The sequence below is a fragment of the Ictidomys tridecemlineatus genome, chromosome 12 (genome assembly GCF_052094955.1).
Source record: "Ictidomys tridecemlineatus isolate mIctTri1 chromosome 12, mIctTri1.hap1, whole genome shotgun sequence".
NCBI lineage: Eukaryota > Metazoa > Chordata > Mammalia > Rodentia > Sciuridae > Ictidomys > Ictidomys tridecemlineatus.
In genome coordinates, this window is record NC_135488.1 from 65875351 (window position 1) to 65901986 (window position 26636).

Genomic DNA, 26636 nt, shown 5'->3' on the forward strand with positions numbered 1-26636 from the left:
TCTAGACTCTGAGGGTCTTGCTCCTTGGTATAGCAGTCGCCTTATCCCAGTGCTTACCGTCCCCCACATCCTCTCCTCCCGCCCGGTGCTGTTCTAGGAGGAGCCTAAAAGTCCGCTTCCCCAGTTGAAGGGGATTGTGGTGCGTAAACGGGATTAACTCTCTCGCCCCCGGCTGTGCCGATCTGCTCGGCGGCCAGCGGGTCTCGGCGAGCCCTCGCGTGCGTGGAGGGCTCAGCAAGAAGAGCGGGGGATGGGGCAGCTCGCGCTCTCGGAGCAGTGTCTGGGGCCCGCTTCCTCGCCCAGCGCGGCTGGGGGACACAGGCTCCGGAGCTGCTGCTCGAAAGCCCGGGCGGAGGGCGGTGACGGCTCCTAGTTGCAGCCTCCCTTTCACCACCTCCTTTTCCCTCCCCGCGCTTCCTCTCCGCCCACCGCGCTCCAGCCACTTGGTCGCAGCCGGCTGTGTCCTCCGACCCCCGGCGTCGCTGCGCCAGCCCCTCGCTCAGCGATGGGGGACCTGCCAGGCCTCGTGCGCCTCTCCATCGCTCTGCGCATCCAACCCAACGATGGTCCGGTGTTCTTTAAGGTGGACGGGCAGCGCTTCGGCCAGAATCGCACCATCAAGCTGCTCACCGGCTCCTCCTACAAGGTGGAGGTGAAGATTAAGCCCACCACGCTGCAGGTCGAGTAAGTGCTGGGCGCCGGGTGGCGCTTGGGTTACTGGAGGAGAACTGAGGCCCCCGGAACAGACTAAGCTGCTCCTGATTTTTTTTTTTTCCCTTGTCTCCCTTTGCCCAGAAGACTCGGGGCGGGGGAAGGGGTGAGGGAAAGAGGTGGGCTCTCTGTCCCCGCTTTGGTCCTCTCCTCTGCCGGTCCCTGCTGTCCCTGATTCCTGCTTCCCTCCACCCATTGCAGTGACCTCAGTGGGTCCGTTTAAATCAGTGACCAGAAGCCGGAGGGGGAGAGGGCGGTGTTGTTGTTTTTCTTGTAAATTGCTTTTCTGTCCACGCTTGGAACCGCAAGGGGAGGGTTGGGGCAGATGGCAGAAGGTCGCTGCAGGGTTCATCTCCCGCAATCCCAGCCCTTCTCTGCTGGGTCCTGGCGTGTCGCCGGCTTCTGCTGGCGAGGCCGAAGGAAGGAGAAAGGGTGAGGAAAGAAGTGTAAAGGCGGAGGAGGGGCAGTTATTGGGGTTCCCTGAGAGATTCTCCCCATTCCTCCATCTGCCTTTTGGTGGCAGGGGACCCCCAGCGCGGGAGCAGCAGGAACAAATCTGAAGGTGTAGCCTCTGCTTAGGCCTAGTGTCACGGTTTCCCATGCCCTCCACTTTTTTCTCCCTAGCTATCTGTTCAGCCTGGTGACGTCGCCTGGGATTAACATCCTCACTACAAGAGGATGTTTTTTTTTTTTTTTTAATTTATTCGAGGCAGGGATTATCTCCTCCCAGCTACCACAGGGATGACAGGATGCACCCAGCAGACCTTTGGCGACTAAGTCAGTAGCCTATGGGAGAAGAATCTATGGCTGGGTCCTTTACCTCTGCACTTCCACCTAAGCGATGTGTGAAATCTCGTCTGGAAGGAGGAAATAAATCAACATTTATCCTAACATATGCTGGGGAAGGGGTTTTGAATCCCTCAGACACGTCCATAGTTTATTATAATTCAGTAATTTATATTAGCCTTCAAGGTGCAAGGATGTAGAGCCACAATTGGATGGTTTCTAGGGTCTCTGATCTACCTATTTATCGGACCCTCCCCCCCAAAAACACACATACACGCACACAACTCCATACATTTCCCAGTGTTCCCTGCATCTGGATATAACCCAGGCTTTTCCTTTCCCTTTCCTGGAAACCTCTTTTCCTAGCTTATCTATTGATATTCCATTTTTTTCAGGATTGTTCTCTAGATTTAAAGCAAACCTAAAACTATTTGTTAGTGGCAATTATTTTTTTAACTTACATTTTAATTTTATCAAGGATTTTTCATTCAGTGGTTCTAACTCAAAGGTGAGTGTACATCAGAATCACCAGGAGAGCTTGTTGGAACAGATGGCTGGGGCCCACTCTGATGTCTCTGGCTTGCTGTCTTGGGTGGTACCTAAGATAAGAGTGTATGTCCTAATATGTCCACAGTAGATGTGGATACTGCTGGTCCAGGGACTTGTCTTTGAGAACAATGATCCTAACACACCAGAATGGTGCCAGTGAGAATTTCTGGTGGTATAGCAGGCTTGAGAAAAAATGCCTCAAACAGGACCCATGTTTGAAAGAAAGAAGAAAAAAAAAATTACAGAGTTAGTTCAACTAGTTCTTGATCTGACCTGCACATAAAGATCACCTCGAAAACTTTAAAATAGATTTACATGTACCAAACTATATCCCAAACCAATTAAACCCTATCTCTGGGGTTTGGGATGGGGCTGGATATAGTTAGGTTTCTAATAGCTCCACAGATAACTTTAATATGTAACTAAGGATAAGCAATCCTTGATACAGTTCAACTCAGCCTTTATGTGTATCTGGATGAGAATACTGAGGTTAGCCCAGAGAGTAGTTAGTCTATGATCACATGATTGACTAGTTGGAGAACTAAAGCCTCCTGAACTTTCATAAGTTTCTTGGATGTTTTATTTTATTTTGTTTGAGACGGGAGTCTCATGATGTTGCCCAGGCTGGGTCTCTTGCTTTCTTGAGTGGCTAGAATTATAGGCACATGCCACTGTACCCAATCAGAATTTTCTATCATATCAATATTTCTCCCTTAGGCAAACTCTGTAGGTTTCCTGCTCAGGGTTTTGGTCTAGACCAAGACAGGGTACCTAACCTAACTCCTACTATATATGGTCAACTCAAGTTCATTGCAGGAACATTTCCATTGGTGGTGTGCTTGTCCCACTGGAGCTGAAGGCTAAAGAACCTGATGGAGACAGAGTTGTTTATACGGGCACATATGACACAGAAGGTGTGGCCCCAACCAAGAGTGGAGAACGGCAACCTATCCAGATCACCATGCCGGTAAGGCCTGGTTGGGAGTGTGGAGGATGTGGTTTCAGGGCATATGGGAAGTATAGAAAAGAAAGCAATCACTATCTCTGTAAGAAAAGGTGTATTGAAGCCAATTACTGTGGAAATTAGGTTGAGTTTCCTTCATGGATCTGTTAGAACTAGGTAATTGCTGTTTTGCATAATAGATTGACCCTATAAACACCAAGTAGGTGGTACTGGAAGAGAAAGTACCTACATTGCTATGTTTCCTATTACATACTGTATCAGGACTGGTTTAGATAATTGACCCTGGGGTTTGGGATGGGGCTGGATATAGTTAGGTTTCTAATAGCTCCACAGATAACTTTAATGTGTAACTAAGGATAAGCAATCTTGAAAGAGTTCAACTCAGCCTTTATGAGTATCTCGATGAGAATATTCATATTCCAAGTAGCCCATAAAAGTTGATTTCAATGACATTTTGCTATTTAAATCTAATCTAAATGGAAGAGGCCTTCCAAAGTGACTTCCATGGAAAATAGTAAACCTCTCAGTTATCCAGTCCTACTGGATAATAATAGGTCATCCCTCTGTATCCACAGGGGATTGATTCCAGAACTCCCTTCAAACACCAAAATCTGTAAATGCTCAAATCCCTTATATAAAGGATTTAGTATTTGCATATAACCTATGTATATTCTCCTGTATACTTTAAATGATCTTTAGTTTATGATACCCAATACAATGTAAATGCTGTGTAAGTTGTTATCATTATTCCCTAAATAATACAGTAGAACAAGAAAAAGTCTATTCATGTTCAGTATAGGCACAATTTTTTTTTTCTGAGTGTTTTCAATTCAAGGTTGGTTGAATCCATGGATGCAGAACCCATAGATACAGAGAGCCATCTATATATCATATACAAATTTATAGCCAAGTAATATTGACCTCTAAGTAAAAATATCAAATTGGTAAAAGGATAGAGTTGAGAAATAGTTAACTATATGTGCAAACACAATAGGGGAGGAAGTAAGCTTGCCAAAACACAGGTAAAGGAAAATTCACCTAAACTGTGGCTATAAATCCTGGGCAGCCTTTTCCCATTGCAAGAATGACCTTGAATTGACTCCCTTCTTGCTTTATAGGGGGTTGTCACAGAGGTTCACAAATATATGTGTACATAAGAATCTCTTTTGGTGTTTAATTAGAATGCCAGTTCTAGGTCCCACCTCTGGTGATTTTTAGTTCAGAAGAGCTGAGGTAGGGCCAAAAGAACTGAACTTTCAACTTGCCTACCAGCGGATCCATCCAGATGAGGAGAGTCTGTGAAATGTGCTTTGAGAAATGTTGATCTAAATAAGAGCTAATTCATCCAGTCCTTTGAAACATTCAGGTTTCCTTGTGCCCAATATACTTGAAATAGCCACAATGGCAACATAAGGAACTAATCTGGCAGCCCATCCCTTTGCATCCTATATTTGAATTATTTTTGGAAAGAATTCTATTTTTCATTAGAGATTCTTCAACAGAGGAAAAAGTACAAAAACGGAAGAAATATATAATTCCTGCAAGAGATAACTTAACATTTTTGTGACTGTTCATACTTAGTTGTTTCTACTATGTCTTTGAGTGTATATGTAAGTACTGGGTATCATTGTATATGTGTACTTTTTTCTATTAATGTACATCTTTAGATGGCAACTAAACAAAAAATAGATGTAAATATGAAACATAAATTTGAAGTCTATCTAGACACTCATATGAATGTACCAAATTATTCTCAGTCACTTATTGCTAATTATTAAGTATTATTAAGAAAGCTACATTTAAAGCTACACTCACTTCTGCAAAAATTGCCTAATGTTTTCTTGGGATAGATTTCTAGAAGGAATTTGCATGCTGAGGCATCTTATAGTACTGATCTCTAGGAAAGTTAGACACCTTACATTCCAATCATCTGCATTTAATTGCCCATCTCCATATGCACTAGGAGTAAAAATTTTTTAAAAATTTTTGAACTTTTTTATCTGAAAGGCAGTATATTCTAATTTTTGTTTCTTCAGTTACTATTAATTTGAAATATTGACATGTTCATTTACAGTTTGTACTTTTTTGTGGATAATATGTTCATAGCTTTTACTCATTTTATACCTGTGTGCTTACTGATTTTAAAAAATCTTTAAAAATTATAGTCATATCTTTTGTGGAATCTTGAGTGTGCTCCTTTATCATTTTGCATAACTTTGCTTACAATATCAATTTAAATTTTCATGTATTCCAAAATATTAGCCTTTACCTTTGTGGTGTTTGTAGTTAGGATCCATTCAGCTTGAAAATTGTTCTCTAACTCTAGCATTAATAATGTGTACATATATACACAATGCATTTGTATATTTTCATTGAACTCTTATGGTCTCATATATTAAATTTCAGATTCATTAGATCTAAATATTGTTTCTACTCATACATTCCTAATTGAATACACTTATTGATGTCCTAAAACAATTATTTCAGCAATCCATTCTTCTCTAATCATCATTTCAAACTAATTTTTAAATGGCAAATTTAGTATATTTCCACCTTCAAATCTATTCCATTTACTCTTACACCAATTCTAGTGCCAATACTGTATTGTTTTTTTTAAATATATTTTTTAGTTGTAAATGGATCTTTTATTTTATTTATTTATATGTGGTGCTGAGGATCGAATCCAGGGCCTCACACATGCCAGGCAAGTGCTCTACCACTAAGCCCTGGTACTGTATTGTTTTAAATACACCATTTTTATAATTTGTGTTTATGTATTTATAACTGATCACCTTGCTGAACTTTCTTACTAAAAATTTACAGTGAAATATCTTGGATTTTTAGATAGAAAGTCAGAATCTGCATATGACTGTGTCATTTTCTGATTATTTTTCCTTCTCTTATTGTATTATCTAATGATTCTAAAATAATGTTGACAATCAATTGTGTCAAGGGGTATCCTTGTCTGCAGGATTTCATTGTTAGGTACCATTTTAGTTTCAGATATTTACTGTGTAAAACAAACTTTTTCATGTTCACTAAAAGGAGTGATTTTTGTTTTGTTTTTATTGGGAAGTATACTGAATTTCATCCAATTCCTTTTTCCATCTCTAGATACTTTATCTCCTTTGATATATTAATCAATGAGTTATATAATAATACCTTTTAAAATACTAAACCATTCTTTAATTCCTAGAATAATATTCTAGTATATTGCTCTATTTGATTTGCTCAGATTATATTTAAGATTTTTAGAATATTAATTATTTTTTATTTGCTTGTTCGATCAGCAAATATTTCCTATATTAGACACTAGGGGGAAGAGTAGTGAACAAAATAAACATCCCTAACTCTACAAGCTTCTGAAACAAAGGAGAATATAACTTTATATTGTCAAATGTTATATTAAACTATATTGTCAAATATAATAACTATTTATTATTTTTTTAAAAAACCCATAGAAAGTAATAGAGCATATGGCATTTGGGGAAATCTTACCCTAGTTTAAGACTTGGGAGATGACTTTCTTGAGAAAGGAAATAAGGATGAATAAGTGTAGGGTGAAGAGGGAGCATTCCAGGAAAGAGAGGCTGCAATAGTCAAGAGCTGGGAGAGATCAGGCTATGTTCTAATGGAGGAGAGAAGCCCAACATGTCTGGACCCAAGATGACTGGAAGTACAGAGGGACAAGTAAGGGTTAGATATTATAGGATGTGGCAGTTGGGATATGGTTTGAGTGTGTCCTCCAAAGGTGCATATGCTAGAATCTTGGTCCCCATTGTGCCAGTGTTGAGGTGGTAAAACCTGTAAAAGATGAGACCTAGGGCCAGGTAGTTAGGTCATGAGGGCACCGCCTTGGAAGGAATTAATGCTGGTCTCAAGAATGGGTTGTTATAAAGCAAGGCCACCCCAAGTGCGTGGCCCCTTCTATACATGGTCATTTCCCTTTCTACCAAAGGTTGAACAGATGGAGCTGCCTGAACTTAGACTTCCAGACTCCAAAACTGGGAGCTAAATAAACATCTTTTATTACCTACTCAATACTAGGGATTGAACCCAGGAGTGCTCTTCCACTAAGCTATGTTCCAAGCTCTTTTTTGGGGGGGGATGGGGAGGGGGACAGAATCTTGCTAAGTAGCCCAGGTGGGCCTCAAATGTGGGATCCTCCTGAGTAGCTGTAGTTACGGGCAAGTGACTCCAACCCCAGCCTCTTTTCTTTGTAAAGTACTTACTAACAGGAATCCTGCTATAGCAACACTAAACAAACTAATATGTAAGACCTTCTTCCTAATTTGATTTATCCTAATGTCTATAGGAATTCATTGAAAGTTTTTTTTTCATTTATTTTCATTTATAATGACAGTGGAATGTTACAGTTCTTATTACACATATAGAGCACAATTTTTCATATCTCTAGTTGTATACAAAGTATATTCACACCAATTCGTGTCTTCATATATGTACTTTGGATAATAATGACCATCACAGTCCAGCATCATTTTAACCCCAAGCCCCCTCCCTTTCCCTCCAACCCCTCTGCCCTAATAATTTTAAAATCAACTTTGAGATATGATTTACATATGTAAAATGCACCAACTTTAAGTGTACAGTTTATGCATGCTTTAACAAAAAGATCCTACTGTGTGATCATCACCCCAATACAGATACAAAACATTTCTACCACCCTGAAAATTCCTTCATGTTCATTGGTATTCAATCCCCTTTATAGCTCTACCTGAGCTTTCTATCTCAATGTGTTACTTTTAAATATTCGCCATTATTATTTGAATAGAAGCATGATGCTGTATCTAAATTATTTCATTTAGTATAATGTTCTTTTTAAAAAAATATTTATTCTTAGGTTTTAGCTAAGAATATCTTTATTTTACATTTATGTGGTGCTGAGGATCGAACCCAGTGCTTCGTCCATGCTAGGTAAGCACTCTACCACTGAGCTACAACCCCAGCCCTAGTATAATGTTTTTTAGATTCATCTATGTTGAAAGTATCAGTAACGGTTCCTTCTATCACTGAAAAATACAAATCACATTGTAATACATTTATACCCTTACTCATAAATGGATATCTGGGTTGTTATCAGTTTTTGGTATGAAAAAATCTGCAATGAATTTAAGTCTTAGTATAAACACATGTTTTCATTCCTCTTGAGTCACAGGATTCCTGCTTAGTCACAGGATAAGTATATATTTAACTATGTAATATATGAGGATTCTAGTTGATTTATATACTTAAGATATGCCAATATTTTAAATTTGGAAATTCAAAAGACCTGGAAGAGCCAACACAATTTTGTTTTATGATTTGTATTGTAGTCTTTACATCAGAACTACAGATTTGTATTCAGAGGTTTGTTTGTTTGAGGCTGCTGTAATCCCTGTGAATTGTTATATAGATTTTAGAATGAACTTGTGAATTTCTCCAAAAATTGAGATATTAAGTTTATGTTAAATTATAAGTGCTGGGCACTGTGGCTTGCTTGTGGTATCAGCTACTGTGAGGCTAAGGCAGAAAGATTGCCCAAGTCCAGGATTTTGAGGCCAATGTGAACAAAATAGCAAGAACCAAGACCCTTGAACAAACAAACAAAAGTCAATTTGGGGAGATTTGACATCTTAATATTGAGCTTTCTAACTCAGGAGCATAATATCTCTATTTAAATCTTCGTTAATTTTCTGTTTTTAAATCATCTCTGCAAGTCGGGTGCGGTGGCTCACGCCTGTAATCCCAGTGGCTCGGGAGGCTGAGGCAGGAAGATTGTGAGTTCAAAGCCAGCCTCAACAAAAAAAGAGATGCTAAGCAATTCAGTGAGATCCTGTCTCTAAATAAAAACACAAAATTGGGCTGGAGATGTTGCTCAGTAGTTGAGTGCTCCTGAGTTCCATCCCCGGTACTCACTCCCAAAAAAACAAAACAAAACAAAAAAACTCTGCAATATGTTACAATATTCCCTATCTAGATTTCATATATACTTTGTTAAATTTATCATTAAACAATTCATATTTTTATGCTATTTTAAGTGTAATTATTTTATTGGTAATATGTGGAAATAAAACTGGTTTTTATTGATCTTGAAAACTGAGATTTTGCTAGTCTCATTTATTAATACTCATAATTCTTTTATAGAATCCCTAGAAGTTTGTACATGTACTATATTTCATCTGTTAAAAAAAATGTTTTTCTCCTTTCTTTCCAATCTGTATTCCTTTTACATATGTCCTGATTACAATGAGTAGGACCTTCAATATAATGGTAAATAGAAATGATGAGAGTAGCCAGTCATTCTTGTCCCTTGATTTTAGGGAACAAGAATTCAGTTTTTTAACAGTAAGTATGATGTTGGCTATATCATTTATTATCAGTCTTTTTATAAGGTTAAGGAAGTTCCTTTCTATTTCTAGTTTACTGAGCATTTTGGCCATGATTCTTTTGAAATGTTTTTGAAGTTTTTCTGTCTTTTGAGATTATCACTAGCTGTTTTCCTCTTTTTTCTGTTACATTAGATTGCATTGCTTTTTCAATGTTAAATAACCTTGAATTTCCACAATAAGTGATTTAAAAAAAAAAAAAACTTTATTTATTTATTTATTTATTTATTTATTTATTGTGGTGCTGAGGATCGAATCCAGGGCCTTGCACGGGTGAGGTGAGCGCTCTACTGCTGAGCTATAACCTCAGCCCTAATAAGTGATTCTTGATCATGATATATTTTCTGTATGTCTGGCTGACCTTGATTTGTTAATATTGTTGAGGATTTTTACATCTATGTTACTGAAAGATATTAGTCTATGACTTTCTTTTCTTATAATGTACTTATTTAGTTATATTAGGGTAATGCTAACTGCATGAGTTAGAAAGTGTTTATTCTTGTCTGAGACAGTTTCTGTACAACTGATATTATCCTTTATGTTGGATAGAATTCACCAATGAAGGCATACATTTTACTTTATTTGATAACTTTTAATTACAAATTCAATGTTTAAATTGATATTGATTGAGCCATTCACATTTTATTTCTTGAGTTTTATAATTTGCCTTTAAAGCAATTCATTTCAATTAAATTGTCAAATTTATTGGAATAAAATTATTTATAATCTTCCACCATCCTTTAATGTCTTCGGCTCTTTAACAAAGTCCACTTTCATTCTTGATCTTTAAACTATCTTTTTTTCCTGATAAGTCTAACTAGAAATGTGTTAGTTTTATTGGCCTTTTCAAAATTCTGACTTTTTTCCCACATGCTTCATTCCCCATTTTTCTATTTCATTGTTTTCTGGTTTTATATTTATTTCCTTCTTTTGTTTGCTTTGAAATATTTTAATTGAGACATAACATATATTCAGTGAAATGATCCCTTTATATATTGTAGATTGGCTTTCAATAGATTGGCTATGATGCAGATAAACATATTTCTTTGTATCTTTCCTTCTGGTGACTCATTGAAATTCTTGAATCTATAAAATGCTTTCACCAAATTTGGAGTATTTCTAACCATTATGTTATGAACTATTTTTTTCTACTCCTAAAGGTATAAACTTAAAGACTTTTAATTACAAATTCAATTTTCCAAATACTGGACTATCCATATTTTATTTCTTGAGTCTTTGTAACTTACCTATAAAATTTATTGGCATAAAGTTGTTCATAATAATCCTTTGTTTCTTCTTTCCTTGCAGGACTCCAAATAAACATATGTTGGAAAGCTTGGTATTATCTCACAAGTCTTTGAGGCTGTGTTCAATTTTCTTCAATTTTTTTTAATGGATCCTAAGAGTAGATCATTTTCATTGATGTATCTTTAAGTTCACTGATTCTTTCTCCTGCTATTTCCAGGTTTATATTGTGCTCTAATTTTTTTTCTATCATATTTTTCATTTTTAGAATTTTATTTATATATTTTATAATTTTAATTTCTTAAAATTCATCATCTGTTTGCTCACAGAGACTATGTTTTTCTTTATTTCTTTAAGCATATTTATAACTGCTGGCTTGAAATCTTTGATAAGCCCAATATCTGGCTCCATTTACAGTAAGTTGCTATAGACTGACTTTCTTCTTGGATGTGGATTGCACCTTCCTATGTCATTAGATGTCTGGTAATCTTTGTCTAAAAACTAAACATTGTGGATAATATTGACTATAGTATTTACTTCATTCTTCTGAGTTCAGGTTGAGTGTCTCCTATCTAAAATTATTGGGACTAGAAATATTTCTGAGTTCAGTGTTTAGTTTTTGAAATACTTGCATAGACATTGAGCATTCTTAATCTGAAAAATTTTAAATTTAAAAAAGTCCAAAATTCAAAATCCAAAATTTTTGAGTGTCATATTTTTCCTCAAAAATTTCAAATTTCATAGAGTTTCCAGATTAAATATGTTCATCCTGTCTTTTTATATTCTAACCAGTAGTAAATAGTTCTGAACTTCAAAACTGTCTTCCTAGCATTATGCAGCAACTATTGTCTGTGCTCAGATTTTTCATCTTCTATTTGCTGCTTTCCTAGCCTGGGCCTTTTTTGTGCCCATAGGATTTAGCAATCAGCCAAAGAATTGAATTTTTATACTGAGTTTTTGGAACTCAATTACCCTACGGTTTCCCTAAATTTCTAGCTCCTCTGCCAGTCCTAGATTCTTTGCTTTGATTCTTCAAGCCAGTAAGGCTCCAACTGCTCAGATTTTGAAATACATTTAATTTTTTTAAAGTAAACTCACAAATCTTATTTAGTATAACTTTTACTTTCAAGGATTTGTCTCTTTGCTGATCTATCTTTTTCAGTGAGCCCCTTCCACTATCCTACACATGTAACTAGCCAGGGATTATGACAGAGTTACAGGCAGACTTTGGGTTTCATCTTTTCTGCAATTCTTTTACTTTTGGGAATTTCTACCTAAATTTTCAACTTCTCTGTCAGTGTTTTCTGACACTTTCAACAGGTAATACTGCATTTTCTCCTGCCAAGTCCCTAAGGGAATGAGAAGTAACTTTAAGGAATGGGAGAAAGCCACAAACAAAATTCTTAAATGGTGCATTTGAGATCTTTTGAGGGTGATCTTTTCTCTGGCTTCTGTCCTACTTATAATCTCTATAAGGAATTCAAATCGTTTTTGTTAACATTTTTGTCAGATTTTATAATATCTATATAGTTTCACCCAACAATTCTATCTCATCATTTCTGTCTTTAAAATCTTGTCAATCTAGTTTCTGATATTGGATAAAAATGGAATGTCAAAAATCACTATAAAGGCTAATGTATAAATTGGAAAGGGAAATAGGCAAAGAACAATTCAAAGGACTTCATAGTCTTGAGTTGTAGGGTTAATGGCTTTACTAAATGAATTAGGAACTTTTTATATATATATATATATATATATATATATATATACATATATATATATATATATATATACATATATATATATATATATATATACGTTAAGCTCTGAAACAATTTATATAGCATAGGTCTAAACTGTTAGCAGAAAGTCTGACCGAATCTGCCCACAAAAAAGTCAAGACTATGAACAAAAATATTGGGGGAAAATATCTTTAACTTTCAATTTAGTTTAAGATTTTCTGACTTTTGGAAGTTTTATGTAGTCAATATGATATTTTTGTGAGGAAAATATTTATTTCTATAGAATTTTTAAATCTATTTTTAGCCTCTAGGATTATTAAATACCATTGATAGAGTTAAAAGAATGTTAAAATTGCATCCTTAAACAAGTTTAGAGCTATTTTCATGGGGTGGCTTTTTGACATTAAGCTTTCAAGTGCTATGAAACTTTAAGAAGTAGCCATGTGTAAAAACCACTCACGGCTAAGTGCTTGTTAATGTTCCGTGTGGAGTTAATTTAGAATTGGAACTAGAAAAGTCTTTTATTTTCTTGTTTTCAAGAAAATATTTCCTTTATAATGATTAGAATGATTTAACTTAATATTTTTCAAACTATTTTCTGAAGTCTCAGGGTTTCCTTGAGGTATTTCTTGGCCTCTTGAAAGAAGTAGGGGGCAGGGAGGGCCAACCTCTCTCCTTTATTTAGTCATTACAGGACTGCCTTTTGTATCTTGTGAAGAAAATGAATGAATAGTACTGTAAAATATTTTAAATCACCAATAATTGACTGTTGTGGGCAGTCAACCTGAATATGCAGAACCAAATCTAACAATATTTTTATTTGTATTTTTTAGTTTTATATAAAATGCTAAGCCCCATAGCAAATCCTTTATAAAGTAATGGACAGTATAAATACATAAGTCAAAGTTGAGTCAAGGGGGAAAGTTAATCACATAAGATCTAAAATTATTAAAATAGGCTATCAACTATGGAAAAATGGTGTTCTCAATTTTAAATAGAAAGAAAAACAAGAAACTTATGTTTCTATATAATGAAAAATTGAAGTAATAATGAGAAAAAAGGATACTTCCTATCTTTAAAAGTCTGATTTTTTCCAAAAATACCAATATTCAATAGAAATATTAATAAGACATGAAAAACACTTTCCACACTCTCACAAGAAATAAAATTAACATTCCTAAAAAATGAAGGTAAAAATAAAACTAGAAAATCTGTTTTTTTAAGTACTTTCCATTGATGTCATAATTATAATAAGGCCTTTTCAAATTTTATTTATTTATTTATTTGTTGGTTTGTTCGCTTGCTTATTTATTTATTTATTTGTTTGTTTATTTATTTATTTTGCCATGTTAAGATTTGAACCCAAGGTGTACATGCTAAGCAAGTGCTCTACCACTGAGATATCCTCCCAGCCCCACAAGGTTTTCTTTATTTGCTGGTAATATGGTAAAATGATGTATATAATATTTTGGAGGAAAAAAATGGTGGTAACAACCATAAAAGTTCATTTCTTTTGACCAAATAATTCCATTCCTATTAAGATATACACATAAAATTGATACTTTTTATGGTGAGGAACAATTGATAAATCTAGTATCTGGTGAGTAGTCTAATGTTGATATATCATGATAAAGTCCTATGTCACCATTCAAATTGTGACACTGAATATGTAGTTGGACAACAGATAATTATAATTACCCAATTTTTAATCTTAAAAATAATCACAACTATAAAATGTATATATGTGGAAGATACTCTGAAGACAAATTGAATCAAAATGTAGGAAATACTACTAACTCTAAAAATTTGCTCAAGAATCTCTACCTAAATTGTCAACTTCTCTGTCAGTGTTTTCTGACACTTTCAACAGATAATACTGCATGTTCTCCTGCCAAGTCCCGAAGAGATTGAGAAGTACCTTTAAGGAATGGGGAAAAGCCACAAACAAAATTCTTAAGTGGTGCATTTGAGACCTTTTGAGGGTGATCTTCTCTCTGGCTTTTCTGAGCCTACTTATTTCATTTCATTTAAAAATATACAACTCCTCTACGATATGGGGGTGCATTTTCAGCCCTCCCAGAATGCCAACCAAAAGAAATCCAACTGGGACTTTCTGGCTTAACTCATATTTCTCTGATCCTAAATTATAGTATTTGAGAATCTGTCTTCAAAAAAAATAATGACTGTCACATTCTTAAGGGTGGGTTTACAATTTCATACTATGTTAAATTGAAAGTGGTCTTAGAGATCAGATAGTGAAATCCACTTAGTCTGTACACCAAGTTATGTGTGCCTGAGATCGCACAGGTAACTCCAGGGGTAGAGAGTATCCTGATGTCTTCCTGACTTGCAGTTCTAATTCTGACATTCTTGACTTTTTCTTGGGCACCCATGCTGATTACACTTCCCTTGATGAACTACATAAATTTAAATAATCTAGGCACTTGATACTTAATCAAAAGGATTTACCTGGACATAATCAAGATTTCAGTGCTGACTATAAGAGCATATTGTCTACAATATGGCTTTATGTTTAAGCTTTAAATATTGGTGACTTTAAAATGTACTAGATAGTGTTAGAAGCTATTGAAGTCTCACCACTAGAATTAAAATTCAAACTAAACATTAGAGCTGCTGGCTTGATCAGAAAACTTCTGTTTTTTTTTTTTTGTCATTTTTCTTATAATCAGCCTATTACAGATCAGCTACAAATAGATTGCCAAATTTAACACTAACAGCTGTGCAATAATTATTTGGAATAATTAATTATCAATCATCTGCTTCTTCTAGATGTAAAAACATACATAAGAACCTCAGCTTTACTTCTGAGGCTCAGGATGGTCTGGGGTTGTGGCTCAGTGGTAAAGTGCTGAGGCACAGGGTTCGATCCTCAGCACCACATAAAAATAAATAAACAAAATAAAGTTATTGCATCCATCTATATCTGAGGCTAAGGATTTGTGAGTTATAGTAACAAGGGTCTCCAATCTTTTAGCAGATGCTTGGTTAGGCAAGCAAAACTTATGTTAAGTAATGACACCTTTCTCTTAATGACGAAGTCTAAATCTTTCTTATACTAAAACAAAACTTCATGCTTTATTAATTCAAAAGAATATAGAAACTCTTACTTTTTACAGATCCAGTTAGGAAGAGTTCTGAATCAGGCCTTTCTAAACTGAATTAATCTCCCCTGAACCTCCATCTTGTGTTCTGTTTACACTTAAAGCTGAAGAAGTAGGAAACCATCCTGCTAAGTAAGACCGGAGGCCCAAGAAGGAATAGCAACCTCTGGAAGTTATAGCTTTAGTTCCCCCAACCCATATTGGCTCCAGAGAATTGGGGAGTTCTCCTCTCCTGACCCGTGAGTCCTTGGAAGAGAAGGTTTAGTCTCACATGTGACAGCCTCCTTCACACTTTCCCAGTGCAGTGCCTATTAAGTGAAAGGATGAATAACTTAAAAATAGCTCATTGCATGGGGCTGGGATTGTGGCTCAGTGGTAGAGCATTTGCCTAACATGTGTGAAGCACTTGTTTCCAGTAAAGGTCCATTGACAACTAAAAAAATTTTTTTTAAAAAAATAGCTCATTGGCCCTCTGAGGCTTCATTACAATTCTGACAATTTTAGCATTTGTATTTCTGCTTTAAATTAATATTTCACTTCAACTCCTTTTTAAAAAATACCTTGAGTTGTAGATGAACACAATACCTCTTATTCATTTGTTTGTTTGTTTATTTATTTTTATGTGGTGCTAAAGATCGAACCCAGTGCCTCACATGTATTAGGCAAGCAATCTACCACCAGCACCCTCACATCAACTCTATAAAACATGCTACTCTTGTCAGTCTTGCTTAGGAATCTAAAGTTATTATAAAGTAATTTTTTATTTTAAAATCATTGAATGAATTATGCTGAGATAATTGGCTATGTGAGGGAAACATTACTATTTTTCTTTTCTGATACCACACTCCAAAACATATTTCAGATGGAAAAAGCCAACTTTTTAAAAACTCTTAACTGAAAAGAATTAATTTAAGCTTTAAAAAATCATGGAAGAAATCGAAAGGTAAACATTGAAAACTTTGATTATACATAACATGAAATTTCTGTCATGGATCATAGAACTAATAAATGTAAAAGGTGATTTAGATTAAAATGCAAATGATGATTAGTAAAATAAATTATTGATAACATGTAGTCTCCTGAATCATGTTACCTTGATCTAACATGACCCATACACACTGTGCTACCTTAATGTCATTCCATAGTCCATTGTCACCCACTGAAGCAGTGAATGGCTTCCAAAGCCAGGTATTAGATGCCCTCTAATGGCAGTGAACTCAAATAATTCCAGAGGCCCTGGTACTTGAAGCTAATAAAGCAATATCCAGGTTTGATAACTTTCAGCACCCACTTCCAATAGTAGTGTTGAACCAAGCTTGGTGGTGCACACTTGTAATCACAGCAGCCTGGGAGGCTGAGGCAGGAGGGTGATAAATTCATAGCCAGTCTCAACAACTTAGCAAGGCGCTAAGCAACTCAGCAAGGCCCTATCTCAAAATAAAATATAAAGAGTTGGGAATATGGCTCAGTGGTTGAGCACCACTGGGTTCAATCCCTGGTATCACAAAATAAAAATAAATAAAAAGAGAAGTATTGACTTGTGTTTTAATGTGACCAATTCCCCCATTTAGTGCTTCCTAGAAGGGAGTCCAGGTAGAAATTCTGTCCACACAAATATCATATTCCTTTGTGTTGGCCCCCTGTAGTGGGAAACTGGTGAGTGTTTGGAGGTATAAGGCAGGGAGAGATATGAGGTTGTTGTGAGGTTGAGTGATGAAGGGAGGTAGCCTTATGCATGCATGCCCCAAAATGTCAGTTAACATGCCAGCTCTTTGGTTTAGTATTTGGCAAGAGTGTGACCTTGTTATTTAAAAAAAAAAAAAAAGGTAGGCATGGTGGTATACACCTGTAATCCCAGCCATTGGAGAGGCTGAGGCAAGAGAATCATGAGTTCAAAGTCAGTCTCAGGAACCCTGAGGCACTAAGCAACTCAGTGAGACCCCGTCTCTAAATAAAATACAAAATAGCTGGGGATGGGGCTCAGTGTTCAAGTACCCCTGAGTTCAATCACTGATACAAAAAAAAAATTATAAACCAGTGGAAAAAAAAAATAGCCATAGCCTGTGAAAAACAGAAAAATGAACAAAAACTCAAGATAGGTTAATAAATATGAATGGCCAAGAAATATATGAAAATAGTTGGATTTCAATATTGGTAAAAAAAATACAAACAGGGAAGTATTTATATTAACCTATAAAATTGGCAAAATAATACCAACCGTTAATGGCTAGTATTTGTTTACAAAATAGTGATTTTTATAAACTGATATTTTATCCTGAAATCTTACTAAATGCACTTATTCTAGTAGCTTTTTGTTAGATTGCCTGGTGTTTTCTGAAGGCATAGTTAGATAATTTTACTTCCCTCCTTTTTTTTTTTTCTGACTCTTATCTTAAAGACACTGACCAGGACCTCCAATAAAGAGTGAATAGGGGTGGTAAGAGCATATATCCTTGCCTTATTTCTGATCTTACATGGAAGGGACTTAATGTCTTACCATTTAGGAGGAAGTTAGCTACTGATTTTTTTCAATGCCTTTTAATGAGGTTGAAGAATTTACCTTCCATTTCTACTTTTCTGAGAATAGAATTAATGTTGCATTGTCAAAACCCTTTCTACATCTGATATGATCATAGTAATGTGTCACTTAATGATGGGAATACATTCTGATAAATGCACCATTAGGCAATTTCATCATTGTGCAAGCATCATGGAGTATACTTAAACTAAGAAACCAATTACATAACTAGGCAATGTAATCTTATGGGACCACCATCATATTTGCAGTCCATCATTGATTAAAATAAAGTTGTGCAATACATGATTTATGTATAGTTTTTCTCCTTTATTTGGTTAGGTAATATGGCGGTTTTTCAAATATTGAACCATCCTTGAATTCCAAAGATGAAAACTTTTTGGTCCTGATATGTTATCCAATTATATGTTGCTGGGTTTGATTTACTAATATTTTAAGCAAATAGAAATTATAAGCACATTTTTATAAAAGTCCATGAAATTGTTTTTTTGTCTGTAATTTTCCTTTATTTCTAGTATCTTTGTCAGGTTTTGGTATTAGGGTAATTTTGGCCTCATAAAATGAAATGAGAGCCAGGCACAGTGGTGCATCCCTGGAATCCCAGCAGCTCTGGAAGCTGAGGCAGAAGGATTGGCAGTTTAAGGTCAGCCTCAGCAACTTAGCAAGGTTTTAAGCAACTTTAAGATTTTCCTATTTAAAGTCTATGGTATCTGTAATGATGATGTCCTTTTTTTTTTTTCATTCCTGATATATTTCTTTTCTTCCTCAGTTTTGTTATGGGTTTATCAAATTTGAGGACTTTTTCTTAAAAAAAATAAATTTTAGCTTCATTGATTTTTTCCCCCTTCTATAATTCTTTCATCGCTGGTTCATTGATTTCTGCTCTTTATTTCCTTTCTTCTTGCCATTTTATAATCACTAGACAGGCTAAAATTAAAAGGTCTGGCTATGCCAGGTATTGGAGATGATGTTTAGAAACTGTCATATTACTGGGAGAAATATAAAATGGCACAATCACATGAGTCTAAACTTTAAACTTTTTTTTAAAAATCTGTTTAGATAAGAGAAATGAAAAACATTTTCAAAAATAAAACTCCAAGCAGTACACGAATGGAGTAGTTTGAAATCCAGTGGGAACTGATAGGTCACATCACACTAAAAATCATAGATGAGTATTGATACTCAGTTTGTTTAAAATAAAGCAATATCATGTTTCTATCACTATAATTGTTATTGTTTTGTCCAAGTCAGTGGGCTGTTGAGTGGATCTTGTTCTTTATGAATTTTTCATGTCTAGAAGTGGGTGACATGATGAATGGAAAGAAGTTCTCTGAGGATTCTGTGACAATTTGTTATAAGACCATGGAAAGTATTTGACATGAGCTCTTCTGATTCTTCATTGTAATAGAGGGCTACTAAAGAGTCTCCTTTCCTTGGAACTGGATATATTCTATTGCACATTTGTTATGAAATAAAAAGGTGACTAGACTTGCAACTTGTAGAACACCATGGTAAATGCAATGCCCATTGTCCATAACAATGTTCTACACACATTCTATATGTGACAATTCATGTAAGTTCTCAGGGAGAAAAAAAGGAAAAGCCCTTTTGCTTATGTAAATAGTTTGGTACATTAATAATAGCTTCTAATTAGGAATTAGGGGACAAAGTTTGTTGACCTGCACTTATCATGAAGTAGCTTTGGAGTCTAGACCCAAAGCAAATTTCTTAACCTCCCTGAATCTGGTTTTTTGGTTTCTGTTTTTGTTTTGTTTTGTTTTTCATTCATAAAATGAAGTTAACAAAGTCAGGCCCAAGATTGAAGTGGAATGATATAAGCAGAAGATTGTGTAAAGAATGCTATTCAAAGGTTGAGATTGTAGCTCAGGGGTGGAGCACTTGCCTTACACATGTGAGGCACTGGGTTCAAACCTTAGCACCACATAAAAATAAATAAAATAAAGGTATTTTGTCCATTCACAACTAAAATGAAAAATATTTTTTAAAAAAGAAAAAAGAATGCTACTCAAGAAGTTCATTGGATTAGACAAAAGGGAATGAAGGGAAGGGGGGATGAGAATAGGAAAGACAGTAGAATGAATAACTTTCCTTTGTTCATATGTGAATACACGACCAGTAAAACTCCATGTTTGTATACATATGTCAAAATACACTCTACTGTCATGTATACCTAAAAATAACATATAAAAAAGTACTGAAAAAATGTTGTTCAACTGCACAGAACTATACTAGATTATAATTTGCATCACCCAGGAGGCTGCCTGGGTAGATTTCCTAGAAAGGGACAGATGGGTTAGGAGGGAGTGGAGAGCCTGTGTAGGTGCTTCTGTTCTTTAAGAAGAATGTCAGCTTTTGAGACCCCATCTGTTCTTTGCCAGATTAGAAGAAATTCTGAGCTAAGAAGTAAGAGGTCCAGGAGGTAGAACTCCAAAAGAAAAAAATAGGAAGAAAGTCAACGGGAAGTGTGAACAACTAAGGCACAGGAAAGGGGAAGGCAGATCCATAGTGAACAACAGTTAAGTTTACTTTCACATAACCTTGAACCTAACACTAATAAACTAGAAACCAAAACTGAAATATAAGTAATGAAATAGCCCACATCTTTTGCTATGACCATTGTTGTCAATGTATTTCTATTTTGGTTTCTTGTGTGACAGGTATTTTTTCTATTGAGACTTCCTGGTTTTAAGGTTTTTTTCAGATGTAAGTGTAGTGCCTTCAGTTTTTTTCTTACCTATGGTCATAATTGTTTTGTTTTTTCCCAGCCAACTTTATTTTAAAAAGGATCTCAGCATTGTTTCTCTCACTTGCCTAGCATATTTCAGACTGCTGGTTTTTAAAAGATTAACTGGTATTTGCAAAATGTTTATAATAAAATATTTCATTATAAAATATATAATTTAAGCTGGGGTCACTGTAATCCCAGTGATTTAGGAGGCTGAGTCAGGAGGATTGAAGTTTGAGGCTGGCCTGAACTCAGTGAGACCCTGTCTCAAAATAAAAATGGTTGGAGATGTAGCTCAGTGGTAGAGCAACCCTGGGTTCAATCTCCAATTCTTAGTATCCCCAACACACACACAAAATATGTATAGGTATATACATAATTTATAAGATACTTTTATAATATAATATTTTTTCTTGGTACCAGAGATTGAACTTAGGGCACTGAGTCATATCCCAGCCCTATTCTGTATTTTATTTAGAGACAGGGTCTCTCTGAGTTGCTTAGTGCCTTGCTTTTGCTGAAGCTGGCTTTGAATTTGCAATCTTCCTGCCTTAGCCACCCGATCCACTGGGATTACAGGTGTATGCCACCGTGCCCAGACTATAATATAAAATTCTAATTTTATTGAATTTTAAACATCAGTCCCATTTAAAATTGCAGTGCTTTGTTTTGATTAAAATTATTATTAAACCTGTAAATGTCTTACTGAATTATAAAATCAAATTCCAATTTATTCATATCACCATTTCTCTATTGTTGACAAGGTTGTAATATTTTCATTAGAGTGTACATATTCTTAGTAGAATTTATAAACTCTCATTTGGGCATTTATATATATTAATTTTTGAAGGATGATAAACCCAACTCACCATATAAAAATCTGGATTAAGAAGTATCTTTTTTTTTTCAAGGAAAATTTCTTGTAGCAGGGCCCTGGGACAGGGGTGGAAGGTGATATCAGGATTGAGCCCAGGGCCTCATCCTTATTAGGCAAAAATTTTTATCACTGAGCTACATCCCCAGCCCTACTGTAGGAAAATCTGAATGAAAAGATAGAGATAATTCTTTTTCTATATGTATAGGTTAGGTTTTTTTGTTTGTTTGTTACCAGGGATTGAACAGAGAGGCACTTAACTAGTGAGCCACATATGCAGCTCTTTTTTGTATTTTATTAGAGACAGTTTCTTGCTGAGTTGCTCAGGGCCTCACTATGTTGCTAAGGCTGGCTTTGAACTCAAGATCCTCCTGCCTCAGCCTCTGAGCTTCTAAGATTACAGGCATATACTACTGTGCCCAGCTAAGTTAGTATTTTTCATTTTCTTTGTTCTATGCACCTGATTTTACATATTTGAGCTCATGTGTATAAACAGTTCTCTTTCCTGTTAACTTGTTCTAAGCATTTTCTTGCATCAATAACCCTAATTTCCCTTTTAAGTCCATCATATGGATATGCTACTATTTTCATATCATAATGTTGAATGCTTAGATTGCTTCCAGCAAGAAGTTTAGAAGTGTTTTACTAAGTTGATAAATGACTAGTAAAAGACTGTGTTTCTTTAATTACTAATAATATTACATCTAAATGTTGTTCAGATGTTACACTATTTTTCTTTTTAATAATCTGTATTCCAGTCTAATATCTTTATATTTTTAGTAGTTCTTACTAATTAACTCATGTAATCTTGTAAACTAAGAATAGTAACTATTTGGTAAAACTCATAAATGCAATTTTGGTTTTAGCATTTTCTTTTTATGTATTTTTATTTTGTTATTTATTTTTATGTGGTGCTGAGGATCAAACCCAGCACCTCACATGTGTGAGGCAAGCGCTCTGCCGCTGAGCTACAACCCCAGCCCTAACATTTTCTTTATGATTATAAAAATTATTAAATTTTGAAAATAGCACATGGGAGTAAATAAAATGTATTCTATCAGTTTTCAACAGCAACAAATATGATTAAGATTGATTAAGACTACACATTCTTAACAGTACACTTGCTTAGTCCATGTAACAATACAAAATAATGGAAAAGGTTTAAATATTTTACATTTAAAATTGCTACATGGTATCCACTATTTGGACATTCCATAATTAACATAATATAAAGACTCCTATTTATAGTTTAACTTTTCATTGCTCTCAACTTTGTGATGTTCTTAAGATAAATTATAAGAGGTAGAATTGCTGGACCCAAATGTACTCACACCTTTGACTTGATGGAAGTTACCATTCCAAAAGGCTATATAATTCAATTCCCATTAGTATCATTGGATTATCTGAATCCATGTACCTTACTGAAAATGAACATTTCTATTTTTCTTGGTTAATGTAGCATAGCTTACATATAATACATGTACCCATTTTAAGCATACAGTTCAATGAGTTTGACCCTACATACATCTATGTAACCACTACCCCAATTCAAATTATAGAATGCTTCCATCATCTCTAGAAAGTTCCCTCTTGCACATCCCAGAACTTAGATAACCACGAATGTTTCCTGTCAGTATGGATTCTATTCTATCATTTTTTGGAGTTTTAAATAAATGGAAGCATTCAGGATGGGTTCATAAGGTCTAGATTTTTGCTCAGCATATATTTAAGATCCACCCCTGTTTGCCAAGTGTAGTAGCACAGGCCTCTAACCCCAATGATTGGGAAGGCTGAGGCAGGAAGATTGTAAGTTCAAGGGCAGTCTCAGCAAATTAATAAGACTCTGTCTAAAAATAAATAAATAAATAAATAAGGATGGGGGATGTGGCTCAGTGGCAAAGCACCTCAGGTTCAATCCCAGTACAGCACCAAAAAAATAAAAAGGGAAAGAAAAGGAAAAAAAATCCATTCCTGTTGTTGCCTGAATTCGCATGTACTTTTTTTTTTATTGAGTAGAATGTCGTGTTATAAATATAACCAAACTTGCCTATCACCAGGAGAATGAGTAGACATTTGGGTTGATTCCAATCTGGGTCTATTATGAAGAAAGATACTATGCTTGTATAAATAGTTCTTTAGCCATGACTCTCTAAAAACAGAGACCATATTTTCATGCCTGGGATTTTGGTGGACTCTACGTCTATCATCCACTGTTTCACATCAAGCAAATTTCCCAAAGGAAAGCCCAGATCTTGTTTTGGTACCAAATTAGCAGGATGAGGCAATGGTGCAGGATATAATTTTGAGAGCATCTTGGAAAGCTATCTGGGAAGCACCTGATCACCCTCCTCTTGTATCAGCTGCAAAGCATAAGGCTCTTATTGCTCACTGCCCTTCTTCTCTCCATGTCTTCTGGCTCCTGACTAGTCTAAGAATCCTGCCAAGTCAGTCTCTGTCCCCACCCATGACAGGAGGGTCAGAGGAGAAAATAACGTCAGGCATCACACTGTTTAATGCCAAATCCCCTAAATAGCTCCAGAAGGTGGTAGCAGGGTCAGGCAACCCCGTAGGCCACTTGAGCATCTGCCTCTGGTCTCTAGGGTATTCTGAGCCCTCTTCTTGGCTACAAGAGAAATGCAACCTTAGGCTTAGGAGAATTCTGTGCAACTATCTGCCAGGCCTACCTTCTGGAAGTAGAATGCAAGCTCCTTAAGAGCAGGAATCATGCCTTATACAAAATTTTATATGTGCAAGGTACATAGTAAATGCTCTAATATTGTTTATGGTTTCCAATAAAGTATTCCATAAGTCTGAGATGTGGGCATGGACTCTTGACTTACAAGTCAATATTTGATGGTTAAAGCAGATAATTTAACAGTCAAATACTTTCAATAAAATATTTGTGGCTATCACCTCAACTTAAATATATTTTCCTAGAATTGAAACTAATGGTAGAAGGACAAATGTATCTTATGTTTAGCTATGCTGAACAGATACTATCTGGTACTACTGTCTTCTGAAGTAGAAACCAAAAGACAGCCAGTATACATAATTCCTTCTTTTCTTTCCAGCTCTCCTTCTTTGGTGGGTACTGCAAACTTTGTTTTAGTTTTACTGCAAGCTCTACAATTCTGAGATTCTAAGATGGCTTTTCAGAAAACTGAGCTTGGAAAACAATATAGAGAGTTATTTTTGATAAAAGCAATATGATAGCAAATGCTAGACAGCTTTCCAGAAAATATCTCTGGGAACAAAGTAAGATAATTCACAAATGCAAAGGTCTAAATTCTGCAGACCAAGAGGGACTTGATTGATTAGGCATGATGTTCAAGCACCATGCCAGTGACATTAGCTCTCTTTCATTGCTTATCCAAGTGTGAGGTCTTATTGGTCATGTTTCTCTTCCTTCAGTTCACGGACATTGGGACCTTTGAGACAGTGTGGCAAGTCAAGTTCTACAATTACCACAAGCGAGACCACTGCCAATGGGGAAGCCCCTTCTCTGTCATTGAGTATGAGTGCAAGCCCAACGAGACACGCAGTCTCATGTGGGTGAACAAAGAGTCCTTCCTCTGAAGACAGCTCTTTTCCGATGTTGCTGGACCATCTCTCCAGAAATTTACTTTTAGATAAACCAGCACAAGCCTTAAGCAAGGCACATGCACCCTGGCTGTTTCCCATCTGGTACTGATGACCTACTATCCCCGGTTACTTGAAAGTGTAATTCCCCTCTGATACAGCACCCCCAAACATAAAAGATGATGTACCACGCCCCAATATACTCCTTCCTGTATTGTGTGCTGGTGTTCCTGCATCCAGTTGTGCTCAGTCATGCAGTGGGGGGTCAGTGGAAGTGGTAGGCATGTCCTAGACTCAAGGGTTCCACTGAATGATAGTGGTATTTTGTTTCCAAAATAAGTAATTGCCTGTTTTTTTCATTGTTAATTTTTTTAAAATGTGCTTGGGTCCTCTCGTGTGTAATGTGGTAACGTGAAACACATTGTTTGCCAGCTTTCAAAGCAGCCTCTGTGAAAATGTAATACAAACAACACTAACTGGAACTCAAATGTTGTATTTCCTAGAAACAGCTTTTTCAGGGGACAATGAATGACAAAACAGAAGGACAAATATGTAAGACGTCTTTCTAATGTTATTCCTTCAGGTAATTTAAGATATTGTGCTATGACCTAATGGAAACTGGGGAAAAGCATTGCTATGGACCACTGGGAAACTCAGTGACTGGAGTTGTAGGGTCACCCCTCTGGCAAGCAACCATAGTATTCAAATGTGCACATTGATGGCATCCTACATTTCCCCATTTGAACTTTGTAAAACTGTGTATGGAACTGTAATGAACTTTTGATATTTCTTAATAAAGGTATTAAAAATGATGTGCTGATTTTCATTCTTAATTTGGATAACAGCTGTATAACAGGAGGGCTTATCCTTCAGGGCCTGTTCTTAGGTCTGTATGCTACAGGGCAAGGGGGATGTACCTGGAGGAGAATCAGCACACCTGTATAATGGGAGTGCTCCAGCCAGCTCTAACAGGGAAGCACAGGCCCAGGAACTTGGTAGACAATCAGAAAATGCTTGACCCTTTCCTCACTCTCTTCCTCCTCCTATGGACCACTTCTCCATTAGTCAGCCATGCAGTTCATAGCCACAGGGTATGGAGCTGGAGCAGTACGCATAAACTAGGGTACCTAGCACAAAGCCTGCACTTCAGAAAGTTCCAGAAGAGGAAAAGAAACTTCCTGTTGAAAAAGTAACATCCTGCTTTCCAACAATATTGTGCTATTCCCTTGGGCAGCACAAATTTTATGGTGTTGCATAAGGTGGTAGGAGATGTTTTTGATACCTGTGAATCTTCTGTGTAAGAATGTGCAAGACAAGTGGGAGTGTTTTGAAGAGTTAGATTATTATAATACTGAATTTGGGAGGCTAGCAACCAAATTCTTTTCCCCCTTTAAGA

The 26636-nt window shown here is 36.0% G+C and overlaps 1 protein-coding gene across 4 annotated transcripts; it reads left to right on the top strand.

Moving 5' to 3' along the window:
• On the top strand, window positions 1-26052 carry Cnrip1 (cannabinoid receptor interacting protein 1). 4 transcript variants are annotated; one of them, XM_078029090.1, is made up of 5 exons: window positions 1-139; window positions 440-684; window positions 2863-3013; window positions 7917-7945; window positions 25073-26052. In XM_078029090.1, the coding sequence occupies exons 2-5, from the start codon at window positions 506-508 to the stop codon at window positions 25215-25217; spliced, it is 504 nt and encodes a 167-aa protein (XP_077885216.1). In that variant the 5' UTR covers window positions 1-139; window positions 440-505; the 3' UTR covers window positions 25218-26052. The 4 variants fall into 4 exon arrangements, with proteins under 4 accessions (XP_077885216.1, XP_077885217.1, XP_077885215.1 ...); XM_078029091.1 differs by having other exon boundaries at window positions 11-27; XM_078029089.1 differs by lacking the exon at window positions 1-139 and having other exon boundaries at window positions 146-684.
• Window positions 26053-26636: the final 584 nt, after the last annotated feature.